We start from the raw sequence: 18,501 nt of genomic DNA on the forward strand, positions 1-18,501 counted from the left end.
CACCCACTTTGAAACGATCATCCAACTTTGCCGCACTGCTCCGCCCACATTAGCTTAGCTAGCTGATGGAGGTGTGTCACAAGCATTTCAATTTAACATGGTCCATCCATGCCTGCTTGCCAATTTGGGCAAATCTCCAAGGATAGGGACTCTCCAAGTTGGGTACGAGCTGTGCGGGCTCTTATTTTGGTGTTGATCAGTCAAACTACTGTTGTGGGTAATTTTTGCCAAACTTTGCAGGGGAAACTACTGAGTACGTTTTGATGCTTTGGTGGTCAGGACCCCCCCCCCCCCCCCCCCCCAAAAGGCAAGAATATTTCTAAGCAATTCACAAAAGAGTAACATTGAGCTCCATCGGAGGGCTCTTTTGACAGAAGTCCGGCGACACACTGAGCTCATTTAGGTTAAGTGCCTCCAGAAGCTCAAGGGCACATAGCAACAAGCCACCTGGGGCTAACCTCAATCATAGCAAGGGGTGTTGGGTGGTTGCTTATCAATAGGAAGTGGGTTAAATCCTCATGCAACAACAAAGTGTGTGTCCTTGCGTTCATCTGCACTTCCTCCAATCTGACGATTCGATCGACACCGGAGCATGTGACCTACTTTCGTTTGTCAGTGGCCCCTCCCCATAAATGGGGCGGGCTGAAGCAGCCAGTCAGTAATTAGCATGACTAATTGAGCGACCGGCGCTAATTCAGAGGAAGTGGGCTAGACTATCAGGCTCGGGGCGCCGGTTCACTCGCAAGTCGGACGCAAGTTCTGCTGGACGCCATCGACGGATTTCATCATTTGCTTTACTTCCTGTCTGCCGCATCGTGAAAGACTCATACGAATACATCAACTTTTATAGAATATTCTAATGTATTGAAATGTACTGTACTTGTATGTCACATTTGCATTTAGGTTCTAACTGCGCAACCTAATTCTGAGCCTGAGATTCTGCCAAATAGCCGCATCAGAACTGCTGCAACATTGATCTGCTTTGGACTTTTACACACAAGTTAAGGCATAATATCGCGTTAGCAAGCTGCTTGTCTTGGGGATAAAAAATGTTTGGCGATGTTCAAAGATGGACGTGGCAGTGGCGTGCAACCCATAAAACACAACAGCCATTCAAGTTGTCTCATCAAAACTCAAATCAGACGTGTCTGCACATTCATGTGCTCACAGGAGGTTCCCATTCGTGCTAACCCTACGCCGAGACCTTGCCTGGGGAAAATGAGGAGAGCCCCAAATCCACTTAAGCCCCCTCCCTTTCTCACCCCCTCCTTCGCTGTGCTTGTCCATTGACACGTCCCCTTCTACGGCACAGCCATCATGGAGATATTAGCGAGTCTCAAGGGAGCAAATTTAAAAGCAGAAATTCCAAAATCGAATTCCTGGTGACGCCTGGTGTGTCTTTTTGTCTAAAGTAAAAAGATGCGTCTGCTGTGTCATTCAACGATAATTCCAATTGCTAATGACCATCAGCATGTTAATAAATTGTGACAAGCATGCGTGTGTGCATCAGTTTTACGAGCCAATAAATCAACAGACAATCCAATTGGGAGCAGCCTGGATAAGGGCAGCTGTTGCTTGCCTGTGTTGTAGTGCCCCCTTGTGGTGAAAATGAGCAGACGCTAAGATCAAATCAAAGACAGTGGGACGGTAGCTTTAGGTTTGCCATGTTTGAAGGCTTGTCCTGCTTCCGACTGGCAAAGAAGCTCATGAAAAAAAGACGTTGCCATAGAGAAGATTACTTATCAATGACAAAAGCTTTTTTCAATCACTTTCCAGCCGCTCGCTTGTTCCTTTTATTATTACTCTCCACGGGGAACAAACATGAGCTTTTTTCCCCCTTCCTTTTTTTTTTTTTAAGGCTTTGCTTGGCTCTCTTATAAAGGCTTAATGGAAACTCCAACTGATTGGGATCCTTAAGGAGGCGAAGACAGGATGGGGGGAGCGCCGAGTCTGGCGCACAAAGTGGACTGAGAGATCTGATGAAAGACAATCAAGTTCCACAACTTCACTATTTTACTATACGATACTGTCATCCAATCGGATGTTTGTCAGTGTGATTTCCTTCCAAACTAACAAATGTAGCGCAGTATTATTTGGGGATGCCAAAACCAGGTTCAGACTTAAGGACTTGCAGTCACATTGGTATTCAAGAATTCATACAGATTGTCGCCATTGAAAAAACGTTTGTGTGTCCAAACATTTCATATTTTCATAAATTGATACTATTGATCTGTCTCCCGTATTGTGTCATTCTTAGTCATCATTAACTCATTTCAAGTGTTGAAAATAGCTTTGTCTGTCTGAGCCGTCCAGTTTTAAGTCGTCTCAAGAAAGTCTGGAGGGTTCTTTAAGACAATAATGAGTGAAATAAAAAATCTTGTCAGAGTCAGCTTGTTTTGCTAAAAATTGATCTCTGTAATGCGTGCGTGCGGAAGGGAGAGGCCAGCCACGAAGTTAAGTGTGACCAGATTCATTTCTGCTCGTCAGCAAGATTCTCTGGTTCGTTTCATGCTCGTCATTAGCGATTCTGTTCACGTTATTGACTTTCTTTGGCCTACGTCAAGTTTATCATAGCTTTTCCCGGGATGTTTGACTATCGCTAATGAGTAACCAACAGCATACAGCAAAATTCACAGACTTATGCTCGCCTCTTCTTCTTGTTAACCATGTTGTATCTTTTCCAGTCGGTTTCAGTGCCGCTGACTTGAAATGTGGTGCTACACGGAAGGCAGGCAACTGTAAATTCAGATTTGCCTGGATGCTGCAGATACCCATAAAAATATCTAAAATAACTAAAAAAAAAGGTCTTCAATAGCGCCGCTGTTCCATTTAATCAAATCCAGAAAATAACTCTCGTTCTCCAAGGACTACAATTGCTGCATAACGTCACATTTTGAGGAGGGGTGGGCAAAGTGCGTAAGTTGTAAAATCCTGCGAGGGTCCGCAGAGAATCCCCCCAACTCCATTACTGGCCAATATTTGACAATGGCAGCTTGATTTGGTTTGCTGTGATGGAGCAGTTGCGCCCGTTTCGTCGCTAAGCATCCATTAATCTCGTAATGAGATCAGCGAGACGCCCGCCTGTGCGCTGGCCTGTCCGTGGCGCAGCTCGCAATTAAGCAGCAAATAGTGCTCACCTCCTTTCCTTGGTCCTGCTCGACAGAAGAAAGCGTTCAGACGTGCACGAGACGTTCATCAAAAGTTAAAAAGCAGAATCGTGCAGCGCACGTTGCTATGACAGAACACGCCATTTTACACTTGAATGATTCTCACTTCACCTCCTGACCCCCCCATTCCGCAAACTGAGTGTGGAACCTCCTCATTATCCGCTGTGACATGCACCCTTCTCCATTGTTCCCGCAAACCGACTATTTTTGGGGGGCGACCGCCCACCTCTGATACTAAATCCTAAAGAGGAAAATCGCTGGGCAGACTTTGTCCCAGAAAAAGTGAAGTATTTGCTTGTATTTTCGCTTACGTGGGACCAGAACACAACGCACCCCCCATAATTGGGTTTTCCCAGCTGACTTTGACCGGATCCGATCCTTTTCATTTGCGCTCCTCTCGTTAATCTGTGAGGTCCTTCAGGTACCCACGGGAGCTGTTGGCAGTGATTGGTCGATAGCTCAACCTGCCTCCCTCTAAAGGATTCAGAGGAAGGAGGGTGGGCGGGGCCTGTCCAACACCTGCTCCATCCCAAAAAACTGTCTGTCACAGTTCATATCCACTGCAGCAGAACCACAAGAGTTAAATCAAAGCGTTGAGGAGCAAATCTATCTCTTGCGTTTTTGTGTGTGCCAACGCGACGCGTCAGTTCAGCGACGCGTGAGCACAAAGTGACTGTGACGCGAGCCGGGACAAAACTGTACGCATCTCGAGCTGCCGCTACACATTAGCCAAAGCGGGCGTGAAGATGGAGCGTGCCCGTCTGCGACAGTTTGCTCACGCTAAATGCATGGTAGAAAAAAAAAGAAGAAAAAGAGGAGTGAAGAGAAAGTTAGGTGAGAAAGAAAAGTTGCAGTGCTAAAACGTGGCTTGCATGATCGCTCCTGAATGGAGTTGCGGAGGTGAAAGTGGGGCACCTCCGTGACCCCGATGTGTCACCCCTCAACCTCCTTTCAGAGCAGAAGCATTGCCTCCAGCTGTAAGCTATTGTCTCCGGTTCCCAAGAGGTGACCCCTGTGGAGGTTTGACGCGAGTATTGTGTGCATACAGTACCGGTCCGCAGAAACACGATCAGAACATACCAGGAGACCATTCTGGACCATCTAGTTCCTTCTTAGGGACTCACGCTAACAATGCCACACCAAAGACCACTGCATGGTGTCAGAGGTCACAAAGCCAATCTGAACTGACGCCACTCAACACACTACACGAGACAGAAGGAATGGATCATTAAGCTACTAGGGGGATGGAAATCACCTAATGGGAAGAGACAAAGACTGGCTGGGGAGGAGCTCAAGACGCTTGGCCGCTGTGTCATTATTACCTGTAAGAAAAACACCTCAGGTGATTCAAGTACACCGAGCCAGGACAAATACTACAATCAGTCCTGTAGTAAACAATGTCAGGCTAATGGAGGCTGCTACCAGGGTAGTCCAAGCTCAAAACCCTCAAAGAAGTCTATAATTCAGACTGAATGTCTAGTGGAACAAACAGCAAAAGTCTGGATGCTACAAATCGTAGTTAGAGAATACTCAATCACTCGTGAAGTAAACACAAATTCTAGGCTAAAAAAAAACTGCTATCCTGGGTAATCCTGCCTCAAAAATTCGTACACAACTCCAAAATTCAAGTTAAATGTCTCCTGGAACAAGCGTCAAAAGTCTGGACCGTAAATGTGCACTTTGCTTCTTGGGAATTCGACACGGTACCTTGGTCATCATGGGAGGTTTGAGTCTTCCCTGACGGGCTTTTACCGAGGGGTCCAAGCAGCGGTTTAGGTGTCCAGAGAGAGTCCTGTTTTTGGTGAACTTTGGACACAGAGAGCAGACGTTTGCGTAGGCAGCCCTCATTCCTGGGCGGCCGGGCGCTGGGGAGGGCCTCGGACTGGAGGCGGTTCCCCATCTTGTTGGCGGGCTGGAAGGAGAACGGCGCTTGCCTCTCGCCAGGGGGGTCCTCATAGCAGGCCCTGTGCCAGCAGCTGACCACCGGCGCCGAAGAGAGGCAGTGCACGTATGTGATCATCCCCAACTAAGACCTTCACACCAAGCAAGTCACCACCTCCCTTGGGCTATGCAGACCCCCCTCCAACTCCTCCCTTGGGCTATGCAGACCCCCCTCCAACTCCTCCCTCTTTCTGGAGCCTCCACTTGAGGTGGTGGCTGCGAGCGTGCTGGTTGGTAGTTTTCCTAACGCGCCGGGGACCCCGATGCCTCCCCAACTCGGACTCCTCCTCTCCTCCTACTGTTTTTGTCCTTCCGCTCCCTCTCTCAGGGGATCCTATTGATTTGCATTGATTTGCTTGACAATGGCGGCTTGTGCGCAGGGTTAGATTACAAGATTGAACTCCACAACAACCGTTCACCACACTTATTTTAGCCGTAGGCTATCAGAAAATCCTGGCCGGCTCTTGGCATCTTGGACTCTCAAAAATGACCACAGAAATCCAGATATCGAATAGATCCAAAAATGAGGTTGAAAAACAAATCGTTACCGTATGTTTTAAATCAAACTTTGAGACTGACCTAAACGCATTTTGTAATGTTCACAAGAAATCCGGAAAGCTGTGCATCAGTTTGAAGCACGTCAGCAGGCAGTCCGTTCAGTTTGTCAGGCAACTTGAGAAGGAACTTGGTGATAGTCCAGAACCTTACAGCCTCACCCCCCCCCCCCCCCACCCCGCCTGCCTGTCCCCAATGCCGCTGCCTCTCAACACTGCTGATCTAATCTGTAAACCCAGATTATCCAGCCTGGTCTCCACAAGAACGCACTCAACACAGATGGACACCATACTGGTGCTAATTAGCTGGTGCCTGAAAACTGGGTTGCCGCTTGTTTGTCAGATGGTACACAAATGGCACAAACGGGTGCATGATGGAACACCAAACCCCGCATTTGAATTGCTGTTGTTACTAAAAACATGCACCCATCCGGGCTGATGATGTCACATACAAAATAATGGCTGTTAGTGGACAAAACAAGCTGGTACGACAAGCGTTAACGAGTGTTACTGGAGCCATGTGAGTCACAGATGGGCGGCGTGAATTAATACCCGACACCTCAGCGTGGCCGGATGTACACACCGCAGATTAAAGCAGAATAGATCACCGTCAGACCGCGACTGCTGCTGGCATCTACCGTGATAGGTGAGGATGAGGGCAGCTGGTTAGTGGGCTGCCATTCTGGGATCACTAGTCAGCGCTTGGGGGTGGGGGGTAAACGTCGCCCTCTAGTGGTGGAACAAAAGCACAAATGAAACCAAAAAGCGTCTTGCCCCCATTTCCAATACAAGTCAGAAAAGACCTGCTTGTTGGCTGTCTCTGAAAGATAATCCCGAGCGATTATCGTGGGTGTGTAAAGCGATCTTTCCTTCCCGATGTGCTCAGAAAAGGTCTGTAAATGTGAAACCAATTCAATATTTACGGTGGCAAATCCTTGCATGTGTTTAGTCAACATCGAATTAGGCTGAGCAACGGATTCCAAGATTGTGACGTAAGCGAATCATTAGCCAATTGCTGGCTGACATAAATAGGGATGCAAACTGGTCACCATCAGTCACCAGAAAGAGACCAGAGGACAAAATCATCAGCTCACAGTTAGCCGAGTTTGTCCTTGATTTCTTTATTTTTCCTTCGTTATTTATATATATAGTCTGGATGTGCTGTGGCACCGTTCCAGTGTGGTTCTCACAGCTCAGACTGTGACAGACAAGTGCACTATTGCTCATCTCAAGGATTTTACACTTGAAAGGCAATTCAAGGCTATCTGTAAGTATAAGAAAGACAATTGTAAGACCAAAACACGAAGAGTACTTGGGAAATCCTCTCTCATTGGAACGTGTGGTTGTGTCCATGCTTGGCTGCCATCCAGCCAAAGCCTCAGCAGCAGATAGCCAGCGGCTAACGGAGCCATTAACGACGCTTATCATTTGCGCAGGGTCGGCTCAGCCAATACACGCAAGCTGATTAGGCAGCTAAAACCACTGCTTGCATGCGTGCAAACCATAATGGGCCGACCGCAGCCTATAAAAGCGTCCACTTCGCAGGTCGTCCAGTGCAACGCGATTAGCGGGCGCTGACGCCTGACTTAAAGGTCCAAATGCATTTTTGTGGACGTCCACATGTGTTGAGCGTGGAAGCGTTTGGGGGTTGACGGGGAGGGAGGACTCGAGCGGAAGGCTTTGGGCAACGAGGGACAAAAGTAACCATGGCTGCACATGAATCCCAAAGGAGCACCTGCATGCTGCCTTTTAGTCCTCCACTCATCCGCAGGGGGACCGCCATTGTTCCAAACAAAACTTAACCCCGTCCAAACTTCGGTGCAATATTATTTACACACCGTTCGTTCCATAATGACAAGGGAAAAATCATAGTTGTTTTGTGTTTCATTTTTTTGTTAACAGCAGGATGTTGGTAAGAGAAGAAGGAAGCATGTTTTTGCAAACAAAGTAGTTGAATTTTCTCTTGAGAGAAAACAAAGAAAACAATGCCGATTGCTACATTAGCTTCTAGCGCTAACTAACATCTTATTTTAATTGGCCATTTGAAAAAAATAATCGGATTCGATTGTGTGGGTGGTGATGGTAAATTGGACCCCTTTCTCCACGGAACAAACTATTTTGCCATGATTGACCATGTTTGACTCCAAAACGGTCTTTATGTATCTTTGGATCAAGAGAATGAAACTAGCTTGCATTTGTTTTGGAGAAATCAGTTCTGATGTGGCATTCTGGGTCCGTTTCTCCAACTCCTGGTGTGTGTTGCGTGTGTCCCGTGAAAAAGGTGCGTGAAACGCAATAACATAGCTGCGGATAAATGTAGTTGTTGGCCATACAGACAGCTATGCAGGTAGTTCGCTGCCCTCGCGAGCCTCAACTAACTTGATGACCTGTCACATTCCAATCCTTCAAAAATATCACCTTTTGGGCAGCAAATAGATTTCCAAGATGATCTTCCGGAACTTGTCACACCTTCCAAAATGCAAGGACATATTTGCAAAACGTTTTGCTTATATTTGCACAATTTGACAATGACATTTTGCTGGCGTGTGCGCACTCGAGAGGGGACGCCGACCCAGACGGTTGTGGCACACCCCATCCCATACACCTTTCACATTCCGACAGAGTTAGCGCAACCCCTCCTTAAAAGGTCAGGGAAAGGATTCGTTCGAGCAGTCTTTCAAAACAATTTGAAGTCATGCACCCCATTCAACATCCAGACAGAGTTGGCACCCCCCCCCCCCCTCTTAAAAAGTTGCCTAAACCTTTAAAGCCCCGCACCCCTATGACAAGAGTTTCTGTAATGTCGTGGCTTAAGAATTTAGGGAAAATTGACCAAACCTTTTGGCCATCCAAACATCCTGGCAGGGTTGGCGCACCCCCTGGCTTAATACACATCCCCCTTCAATATCCCAAAAGAGTCACTCATCACACACACCCTGGCATAGAAAAATAAAACCATTTGGACCAGCAATTAGTCAACTTTCGAAGCTAACATGTTTGATTTCATTGGAATTGTGGCAAATGCGGAATTTGAGCACTGTTCTTAAATTATTGAAGCCAAGCATCCACTTCAACATCCCAGTGAAGTTGGCGCACCCTCCCATCCTCACACGCTGATGAAAAAAACAAAAAAAGTGAAAAGAAAGCTTGTTGAAAGCAGCCACCCTGCTTGCCACACTTCTCGGAGATAAGAGTGTAGTTGCTGCCCCTATTGGGCATGTTGATGAATTACAGTGTAATGCGTATCCATTTGAGCCCCAAAAATGTACAGTTGACTACATTTGGCCAATTGCAAGGAACATTAGTTCCATCTAACAACCGCTTGATCTTTTTAACACATCCAAAGATAAGCAAGTGCAATGTTGATTCGTAAACAGGGTTACATTCCAGCCTCTTTGAGAGCCGACACGACCCGACCCGAACAAACCTTACGACGACGACAACGACGACAACGACGACATCCATCCAACATCCCAAGTGTGATCGCCTTCCAATTTGGGGTCCTTAAGAAGAGGTTGCTTACGCAAGGCCAAAAAGCCCCATCGGGAAGCTTACTGGTCAGCTGGCTGCCGAAGAACACGGACGTGACGCTGGATTACGGCTTGTGGAAATCATAACATAAGCAAGCAATCTGCATCTCTGGCAAGCACGACGGGGCACGGCAGGATCAGGGTCAGTTCATCTTGGCACTTGAAACCGTCGCTGCTCAGAGACCGACAAACATTTCAACAAAGTTTGCATTCCATTTCATTGCGTTGATATGACTGCATATGTTTTGAAACAGATAATACAAAAATCCTATCAGTATATAGTCTTTATCCTCTGTGAAGAAAGACTAATATGACTGCCGCCTACAGAGGAGTAAGCGTCTGTACATCCAAATGTCCGTATTATTATTTAGTCAACATTCCATTATGTGACAACATTAATGTTTTCTGCGGGGAAAAACTTTTTGCAAAATGGTGTCGTCTCCTTTGATTGACTGAAGTCAAGCCTTCCAATTCCCAAAATCTGTTTGGTGCCAAACACTGCAATCGGCCTGACGTATTATTATTTTTTTTTTACAAACCCTAACAGTCCAAGTGTTTGTTACTTCTGGAAGAAAAAACGACTTCCACAAGGATGACGTCTTTGTAGCACACTTGCACTCTTTGACTCAAGTCATTATTTGGAGGCCAACTTTGTACTTGAGTCAATTTTATTGTCAAGTAACAATATTGTGATTTGAGTCCAATTTCTGGCTTCTCTTCGCCGCCTGTGGTCATGAAATGATGAGCTGCAGATGATTTTCACCATCATACTGCTTTGAAATCATAACTCCGATGTGACGAAGATGCGTTTGTCTTTGTTGGGCTTCCACGCAAAGTCGGGCAAATATGAAAACTCTATCCAAGACAATGATGTCACACGCATTCTTGGGAGGTGATGAGGAGGTGGTAGAAGCCAACAACAGCGAGTGGAGAGCACGAAGGGTCGGACGGCACAAAAGTGAGACTGCTGTTGCGCTGGCTGCACTTTGAAGCGTCCGCTTTCGCAAGCCGGCACGCGCCGTTAAGAGGAAAGAGCTCGGCTCGGACAGACTGCGATGAAGTTCAACTTGTCTTTGTCCTTGCGCCGATCACACACACCTTAATGCCAAAAACATCGGCGTCCGTTGCGGACACTTACCGCTCAAGCAGAACATTCCTTCCCACTTAATTCCACGAGAAACAAACTTCTTCTTCCTTCCTCCTCGCTGTCGCCGCTCACTCACGCCCGCCGCCGCCGCCGCCGCGGAGACACTGACGCTTGCTCGCCCGCTGTCGCCCTCCTACTTCTCCTCCTCTTCTCCTCTTCCAGTCACACACCAGCGGCAACACGCCAGCTTCCTCACCGCAGGAAACTGCTTTGAACCCCCCCCCCCTCCCTCCGGTTGGCTGCTGTATTTTTGCGTCTCTCATCTCGAAAGCCTCAGCACGCTACTGTCGCCGTTTAACCACATCGGACCTCCTCGATGGGGATTTGCACGCAATTATTTATTGCAATCCAACTCAATGCCAAAAGTCTGCTAAAGAAAAAAGCAAGCTTGTGTGTTTCTTTGCATTAATGTACAGATGACAACCTTGGACTAAATAATCCATTCGCTGATGTTAACCCAAAGCAATCTGAAAACAATGATGTCATTCAAGGAGGACTTGCCGACTTCCTCCCTCCCAAACAAACACTTTTGATCAGTCGTCAGTATAAACCTGGCGCTGCCGGTTTCACAGTATTTGAATACTGCAAACGCGCAAAAGTTTGATATTTTTGCGGGCTATCAGAGCGTTAGCGAATCTGATATCAGCCCAAGCCCGCTCGCAAGTCAAGGTACCACCAGCATTGTTTCCAAATGTACGCAGGACAACATCAAGACTTTGGCAAAGTTTTTAGTTGGCGAAATGGCACAATGACAGCGTTGTGACGCTCGTGTATGCGCTTGTAGAGAAAATCGGCCAATCGGCGGTTGCCATCAAGCCCTGATCAAATGTGATCCCCCAATTCAAGCTCGTCTGCGCACGCTGCTGCCAAAGCGTTGATGGAAAGACGAGCCGGTCCCCATCTCGCGGCAATCCGCTACATCTGAAATGCTTCACTAGCATTAGCAAACAAAAAGCTATTGATTTCCAATGAAGGTTCCCTAATGGCCTTTCACATGGACTGATTCTGTTTTTGAGGTCATCCATCAAGTTTTGGGATACTTGGCCATGACAACAGACGACAAGGCGGCTTCCATGCCAGCAAACAAGTCGATGTTTTGCTTTCAGACAGTCCAGAACGTTTTGTCAAAGGCAGCTCGAGCGCAGTCGACGTGTTTGCGTGGTGAGCTCGCTAATCCGGCCCAGTTATTGCTTGCAGGCTGCGACACGTTTGCCAAGACCAGATGTCGCCACTTAGCAATACTTGCTTGTAGTCAAACTTGTAGCGCTCCTCCAAATTAGGATTCTTATCGTTTCCACGTACAGGACATCCCAAGCGAAAAGATAAAACCCAGTCAGTGCCCTCGCTCCGACGGCATCTTATCGCGCAAGTCGCGAGTGTGCCGCACGTCATCAAGTGCAGCAAACGTTTTGTTACTTGCAAAAGTGATCAAATCGCCCGCGGCCTACGGGGAGCGTGTTGGCCCAACGGCCCATCAAGCAGAAGCTGGCAAATTGAAACCACGGCCACAAAATGTAATCCTTTTCATCAAGTCTTGGGCCATTCGGGGGGGGCCGTGGTTGGCAGACCCGGTAATGCCCAGCTAATAGGATGCACGCAAGATCAGACAAAATAACACTCGCGATACCAGTGAGAGATTTTGTGTGCGAGTGTGTTTTTTTTTTAATGCGATTTCACTTCCATGCAGGCTTAAAGCTGAAACATGCAGCCGGCTTTTGTAGGACTGATCTGGGATCAGCCAAAAGAGACATCAAGTAAAGAGAAAGGAAGTGAGTTACCCGGACAGAGCAGGACAGTCCTGGCCACATAGGAGACAAGACAAGACAGGTGACAGACACGCGTGTGATCGAGTAGTTGCGTGAACAACCAACATCTTCCCCATCGGCCATTTTTTGATGAGGCCTCACGTCCTCCTCCCCTCCCCTTGGGGAAAAACATCAGCTGCTCATCAGGATTGACTGACGCACAGCATTGCAGCAAATGCTGTGGTACCTTACGAGTTTTTCAAGTTACGGGAAAACCTGCTTGGTTGACTTCAAGAACGATTTGGATAAGTCGCCCCACGTACGAGAATGAACACAAGTGAGAAAAGATCAGTAAACGGCAAAGCCATGTGAAAAAGTCGCAGATGCTCAACTTGAGACAGTCGCTTGCTCACAGCACGTTTCATAATTGTGCGTCTAAAAATAAAAGATTATTTGGCCTTTTCTTGGTCTTCTTTTTCCTATTTTCTAGTTTTAGGGTATCACAAAAGTAAGAAACTACGAGCGTAAAAGTAACGGTTCCGCTTGAAATGCTTCTTTTCAAGTAAAAGCTTGTTTTATCCTCTGATGTTTTTACCGTCAATAAACAGTTGAAAAGCACATCAACACTGGCGGCGCCCCTTTCCCACGTGCATGGGCATTTAACAGTAAGTATACTGTACGACTCCATAAAAAAAGGGGTGCACTATAACGGGGGGAGATGATCTGATAATGAGAAGTTGTGTCCTGCAATCAGCTTGCGTGTATACAACCTCAATTCATAAACATCTCATTAAAAGCATTTGCACGAGGGCCAATGCTGCTTCGCGCTGCTGCCAAGGTGGGGTTAATATTTAGGCCAAAATGCTGCCGCCCTAAATACTTGCAATACTCGACATAATGCCACGCACATCTGTGCATGCGTGAAACGTGAAGCAAATACACGACATGTCTCAAATCCCAAAGCTTGCAAGCTTTTGACACATCGTATGCTCGGCTGGCCAGAAATCGGAACGAGTAGCGTCCCGTGATAGCTGGCGTCTCGCATCAACATACAAGACAATGCCGGGAAGCAATCACGCAAAGTACGAATCACCGCCTCGACTTCGAAAGTTTGACTGGCAAAGTTCTTGTCAAGAGAAATTACAAAAGGAATTCCACGAAAAGTCCTGCTTGTTCGTGCAGAACTTGACTGTTTTCCAGCAACTTTGAGATTTCATGCGGCCAAAGTGTTCAAAGTACTTCGAAGAAAACCGTAGACACGGAGGGTTGCATTAGCGCTCATCATATCAGGATCCCGTCTGCCGGCAAAGGTTTTAAAGCCCACCAAGGTGTAATGTGTGACGAATGAGCGGAGATGCTCGCTGGCACTGCTGCTGAAAGTCAAACCAAATCCAGAGCCGACAGGAAGCGTCCAAAAAAAGAAAGTATGAAAGAAGTGCATGCATTTCTTTTCACACTCTCTCTCTTTAGGCTTTCTTGCAGCTGTAAAGCCACTTGACAGAAAAAGCCGAGATTCAAACCCTTAACTTCAGAGCTGTGAGGCTAATGTGCTAACCACTAGGTCACCGCGCTCTTGGCTGAAAAACCTTTGGCCAGTTTGGCCCGTCTTCACCAGCTGCTTTGGCTCCAGTTGGCTCTTGTCACAGCTGGTTGGTCACCCCCCCCCCCCCCCCCTCCTCTTAGGCGGCTTAAAACCTCTGGAGCCAGCGAGCAAAAGGCTTACACTCACATGCGCATCATTGCCGTGGAGACGGATCCAAACAGCCGAGCCTGGAGCCGCGGTGTGAAAATTGATGGTTTGCGAGCCACAGACGCTCATTTTGGGACTAAATTTACGCACGGCGCTGCTCTCAACGTCTTGTCACGACTCCTGGCGTGCCGTCCGGATCGTAAAAATAGCTTCAGCATCGCGATGAGACAAGTTTTCTCCGCGCGGCCTTCGCTAAATGTGCATACTTTGTGTTGCGTGGCCAGAGACAACACAAACTCAAAGAAGAGGAAAGAAGAGCAAGAACTGTCTACGCCCATAATGGCTTCCGTCCAACTTATCAGCATTTTAACAGAAATTACTGCAGACGTGTAACTTGTTATCGACATCGGGTTCAGGCTATTGAACACATTTGGCCCAGAACCGCTGACAAGATTCAAGTGGATGTGGAGAAAATGGAATGCGACTCGACTCCATTGCGCGCACCGGCGCAACCTCCGTAATGGTTTTTTAACGAGAGCGGCGACACGCAACTCCGGCAAACTCGCACAAGGCCGCGGAATGTGTCAGAACCCTCGCAAGCAGGCGCCACACCGCCTCGCTGGTGTCAGAGAATTTGAATTGATTTCAATATGGACGACTATTTGTGCCAGCCCGTTTGCTTGAGGCTGATGTGAGCAAACAAGAACGCTGCCAAAGACGACAAAACAAGGTCAAAGTCAATGAGCTTGTGGTGTCAGTTTCTCTTCTTGGGTAGATGACTCGTATTTGAACATCTGGAAAGAACTTAACACCCACAGAGTCTGTAAGACGGTCCCACCATGACATCACCTACAGCGCTTCTCCCAGTACAAAGCATCATTGTTTACCTGTCGCCTTTGACCCCTTAAACGTCCCCGTTAAAAAGAAAACATGCTTTGTATAGCAACAAGGAAGTGGAGAACAAGAGGCCATAAAAAGACGGTGGCCCGCTTCACCGTCTTCCTGTTGAAGAGCAAGAACAACGTGCACTTGTGTCGTGAAAAGCAAAGCAAGCGCCTCGTGGTTTCGCAGATCTTCCGAGCGACGAACAAATCCAAACAACAACCTGTCTTGTGCTGAGGCTGGTACACCCAGTCATCGGCGGCGTCCGCGGCGCTGGCGTGACGGCCGTGGTGCGAAAGCGGCTCCTGGGACGGGCGTCGGTTGTGGACCAGGTGCAGCTCGTTCTGGCTGCGGAAGATGTGCCTGCTCTGGCGCGAGAGGGTGGACACGCTGAGCCAGCTGAGAGCACGCGACGGCCTGGCCGGTTTGTCCAATGTCCGCCGATCCCCCCTCATCCTCGCAAGCTCATGACGGATCGAGAGACTTCTCCGCCTTGAGGTCGTAACAGGAAGTTACAATCCTCCAACGTAGGTTATCAGGTGCAGAGACAAGGAGAGATTCCTCACGTTTCTGAGATCTTCACCCACATTTGAACACGGACTTCACAAGTCCAGTGTTTGGACCCCATGTTGAGGATGAAAATAGTTCCAAGTCGCAGCCACTTCAACATTCATCCGGGCTTCTACATCACAACTGACTAAATCCTCCTGCTGTTTTTTCTTCCTTCAAGCTTAAAGAGCTTGGATGGGATTCACAAATCCAACGAGTGGATTTTCGGGATAGACGCACACTCGCGCGTGCAGGAGGACAGAAATGCTCGCGGAGAAGAAGATTCCCTTTCCTGACGATTACAAATTCAAACAAGTCGCCCGTTGTTATTCGGCACCACGTGCGCCCTCAAGTGTGGCGAACTTGAAGTGAGCGCGCACCAGCTGACACGTACAGTCTCGCCACTGCGACACACCAGGAGACCAAGATGTGGCAGCCTCCAGTCCATTACCAGCCTGAAGGTCTACAGAAGCAACACGTGAGAAAACGATCAACTATCAAAAGCGGACAAAGACGAGGCAGTTGAGCTGGTGGTGGCTTGGTTGAAAAAACGAAGTTTACATGACGAAGTAAGAACTGCACAGGGCAGGAAGGATCAGCCCGAACTGTAGACTTGGTTGAGTGTCTTGTGAGGTTAAGGTTAGGATTCCACCCAAGCCTGCGAGCAGCGGTGCTGAAACCCGAGTCGCTCCGCCCCCTTTGTCTCCTCCCTCACGCTCTTTCCGAAGATCCTCGCACCGCCCCTCCGTCCATGTGCCGACATGGCAACCACTCCGCCCCCTCTTGGCTTTTTCAAACCTCCCCTGCTGCACCTCCCGACACATCCTCCCTCCGAGTCTTAAGCTGACAGACAAAGCGTCCTACAAATATGATATTGCCATGACTTGATAAGTCGATTGTTTGCGAGCATATTGTTGGTCTGCAAGAATTTTCTAAGCGACTGCTTTAAGTCGTCTCTATTTCAGGACACGTTCATGAAGGCGCATGTTGCTGACATTCTGCCTGAGCTGACAGAAAACAAACATGGAACATAATCACCACAAAGTCGACCGTCGTCATAAGAACTTGAGGGGGATTCGTGTGTCATTAGTGACAAAGTCAGAAAACTGTGGGCGGGAAAACGGAGTCTGAGAACAGGCGCCCTCTGGGACGACGACAACTTTTCTTTTCTTTTCTTTTTTACTCGGCTTCCCACCCAAGTCTCAGCTTTGCGGTTGCACTCGGGCGGTGCGTGACAAAAAGCAGCAAACGTGTGTGTTTGTCTTTATGGAAAGATGAAGAAATACACACACATGACAACAAAAAGCTACTATATGCTTGTTATTCTTCAGTTACAATATTTATCTTTGTTACACTTCTGAAAGTTCATCCGAGTCTTGTGTGGAGGTTTTGATGTCAAGGGAGTCCAAACCCACTTCAACCCTGACTTTCATTTCAGCCCCAATTTGTCCCTTTCCAGAGGAAATGGTCCTGTTAACACAGAGGATTGAATATCCTACTTTACGGGTCCCAAGATGAGCTCGTAAGACACACGACAACGTTCCTGTGCTAGGTTCCATTAAAGTGGGAAAATCCAGCATCTTACATTGGAATTGTCAAGTTGTTGAGGAATCCGTTTGAGGACAATGACGACCTTCATGTCACATCGACAACAAGAACAGAAACCGAAACCTGCTTTTGTCCATTGATTTCTCCATTTGAGTAAGAGAAGCTGTTTAACCCCAAGGGGCATTAGAATGTCAAAGGTCAGCACGTCCACTTTTGAGCACTTTGCTTTCATTTCCTGGATCGATAAACGGCAATCTGTTACTCTTTGCGGTGTTTGACGGCTAACGGCCTTATTTGACCTTTTGTTCATTTGTTGAGGTTGGTCCAGAAGACGCCTCAAGAGTTTGTGACCAACTTGTCAAAATCCGACGAGACGAGGCCAGAAATGAAACACGTTTGGGTGTTTACGGCCGCGTGACGAGCCGGTCAAACAAAAGACACGCTCGGCTTCCCGCCGCAAGAAACTCGATCAGTGACACCGATAGCCTGCGAGCGGAGCGGACGCACGCAACGCAGGCTAAATACGTGACCGTAAAGCACACAAGACAGATGGCAAGACATCAGTTTCTCTCCCTCTTTTTGTCGGCTTCAGACAGTCAAGGACAAGTCAGGAAACAAAGGGAGCTCTGTGCATTGTTTTCACACTACAACATTTGGAATAAAGAATTTACAGAACGGATGAAAACAAATGCTCACAAGATTGTATTCATGTTGATCTGGGCTGCATCAGCTCTCTTTTCTCTTTGTTTCTTCTTCCTTCCTAAAAGGCACAGACGCTCATGGATCGAGCCAGCCCAGGGTCACTAAAGGTCACTGAATGTGCGACGTGCACATTCACGCATTTTGGACTGCAGACGGTGACTTGCAATCCCTTAAGAAGACGTGAGATCAAATCGCACTTGCGTCATTTATTTGCTCTCATTTTTTTCTTCATCCACATTTGACAAATTGGCTCGGCCATCTGAGCCCCGATAAATAGCACGTCAATAGAAACGCTAAGTAGATTTGGTGGCACTTAACGTGTGCAGGCTTCAGCAAAGGTGAGCTGAGCAATAAGTTGCAGGATGACATCCAGCTCTTCAAATACAACACAAGCGTCCGCTTGTACTTTTTACTCACAGCTGAGGAAAGGAATTTCTTTTTCTTTTTCAAATCTATTATTGTGCGATGTATAGGTGGGCGCAAAATTGTTGTGGTTGAGAGGGAGACCAAGCAATTTCTTTGCATTTTGCCAAATTTGCACCTTTGTGACATATTAAACTTGTCCAGTCACAAATAAGCAAAGGACAAAAAGATTTGTTGATTTTGTCACTCATATTTTCAATCTAAATATGCTGTGCCACAAGAAAAGTCATTGTGAACTCGTGCAACTGATCAGCGTTGCCTGCAATCACAATTTCCTATAAATAAGCCTGGCCTTCTGTCTCATCTGACTACTAACTCCACAAGGGGGCGCCATCTCACTAGATTGCACAGAAAGAGAGAGAAAAAAAACACTTGTGCAGAAGAAGCTAATGGGGCAGAAAATGTCCTGATTGTCCACTTTGGACGGCCAGCCCAGGAGATTAGCATGAGGATTGTGTTTATGCGTGGAAAAAAAAAAGAAAAGAAAAAAAAAAAAAGACTACTGTCCCTAAACAAAACTCAGGAGGAAGACACACACACACACACACACACACACACACACACACGCACACACACACACACACACGCACACACAAAGGGTCAAGTTATAGGCGGAGAAAAAA

General features: G+C 47.4%; 1 protein-coding gene across 7 annotated transcripts in view; it reads right to left on the minus strand.

The window, feature by feature from the left end:
- The window catches only part of nhsl1b (NHS-like 1b), a 55,674-nt gene that overhangs the window by 20,378 nt on the left and 16,795 nt on the right, over positions 1-18,501 (minus strand). For 2 of the 7 annotated variants that reach the window (XM_086060664.1, XM_086060659.1), the window contains exon 1: positions 4,875-5,802. The exons of 3 other annotated variants lie outside the window; for them this stretch is intronic. In XM_086060664.1, the coding sequence (XP_085916790.1) occupies positions 4,875-5,187 (313 nt within the window). In that variant the 5' untranslated portion in view covers positions 5,188-5,802. Of the gene's footprint in view, positions 1-4,874; positions 5,803-10,330; positions 10,540-14,879; positions 15,198-18,501 lie in introns of those variants that run through there. 2 more of the 7 variants (XM_086060663.1, XM_086060666.1) reach the window with 2 other exon arrangements.

This window comes from Leptonotus elevatus, chromosome 18, assembly GCF_054856555.1.
Source record: "Leptonotus elevatus isolate MCC_2025b chromosome 18, RoL_Lele_1.0, whole genome shotgun sequence".
Taxonomy (NCBI): domain Eukaryota; kingdom Metazoa; phylum Chordata; class Actinopteri; order Syngnathiformes; family Syngnathidae; genus Leptonotus; species Leptonotus elevatus.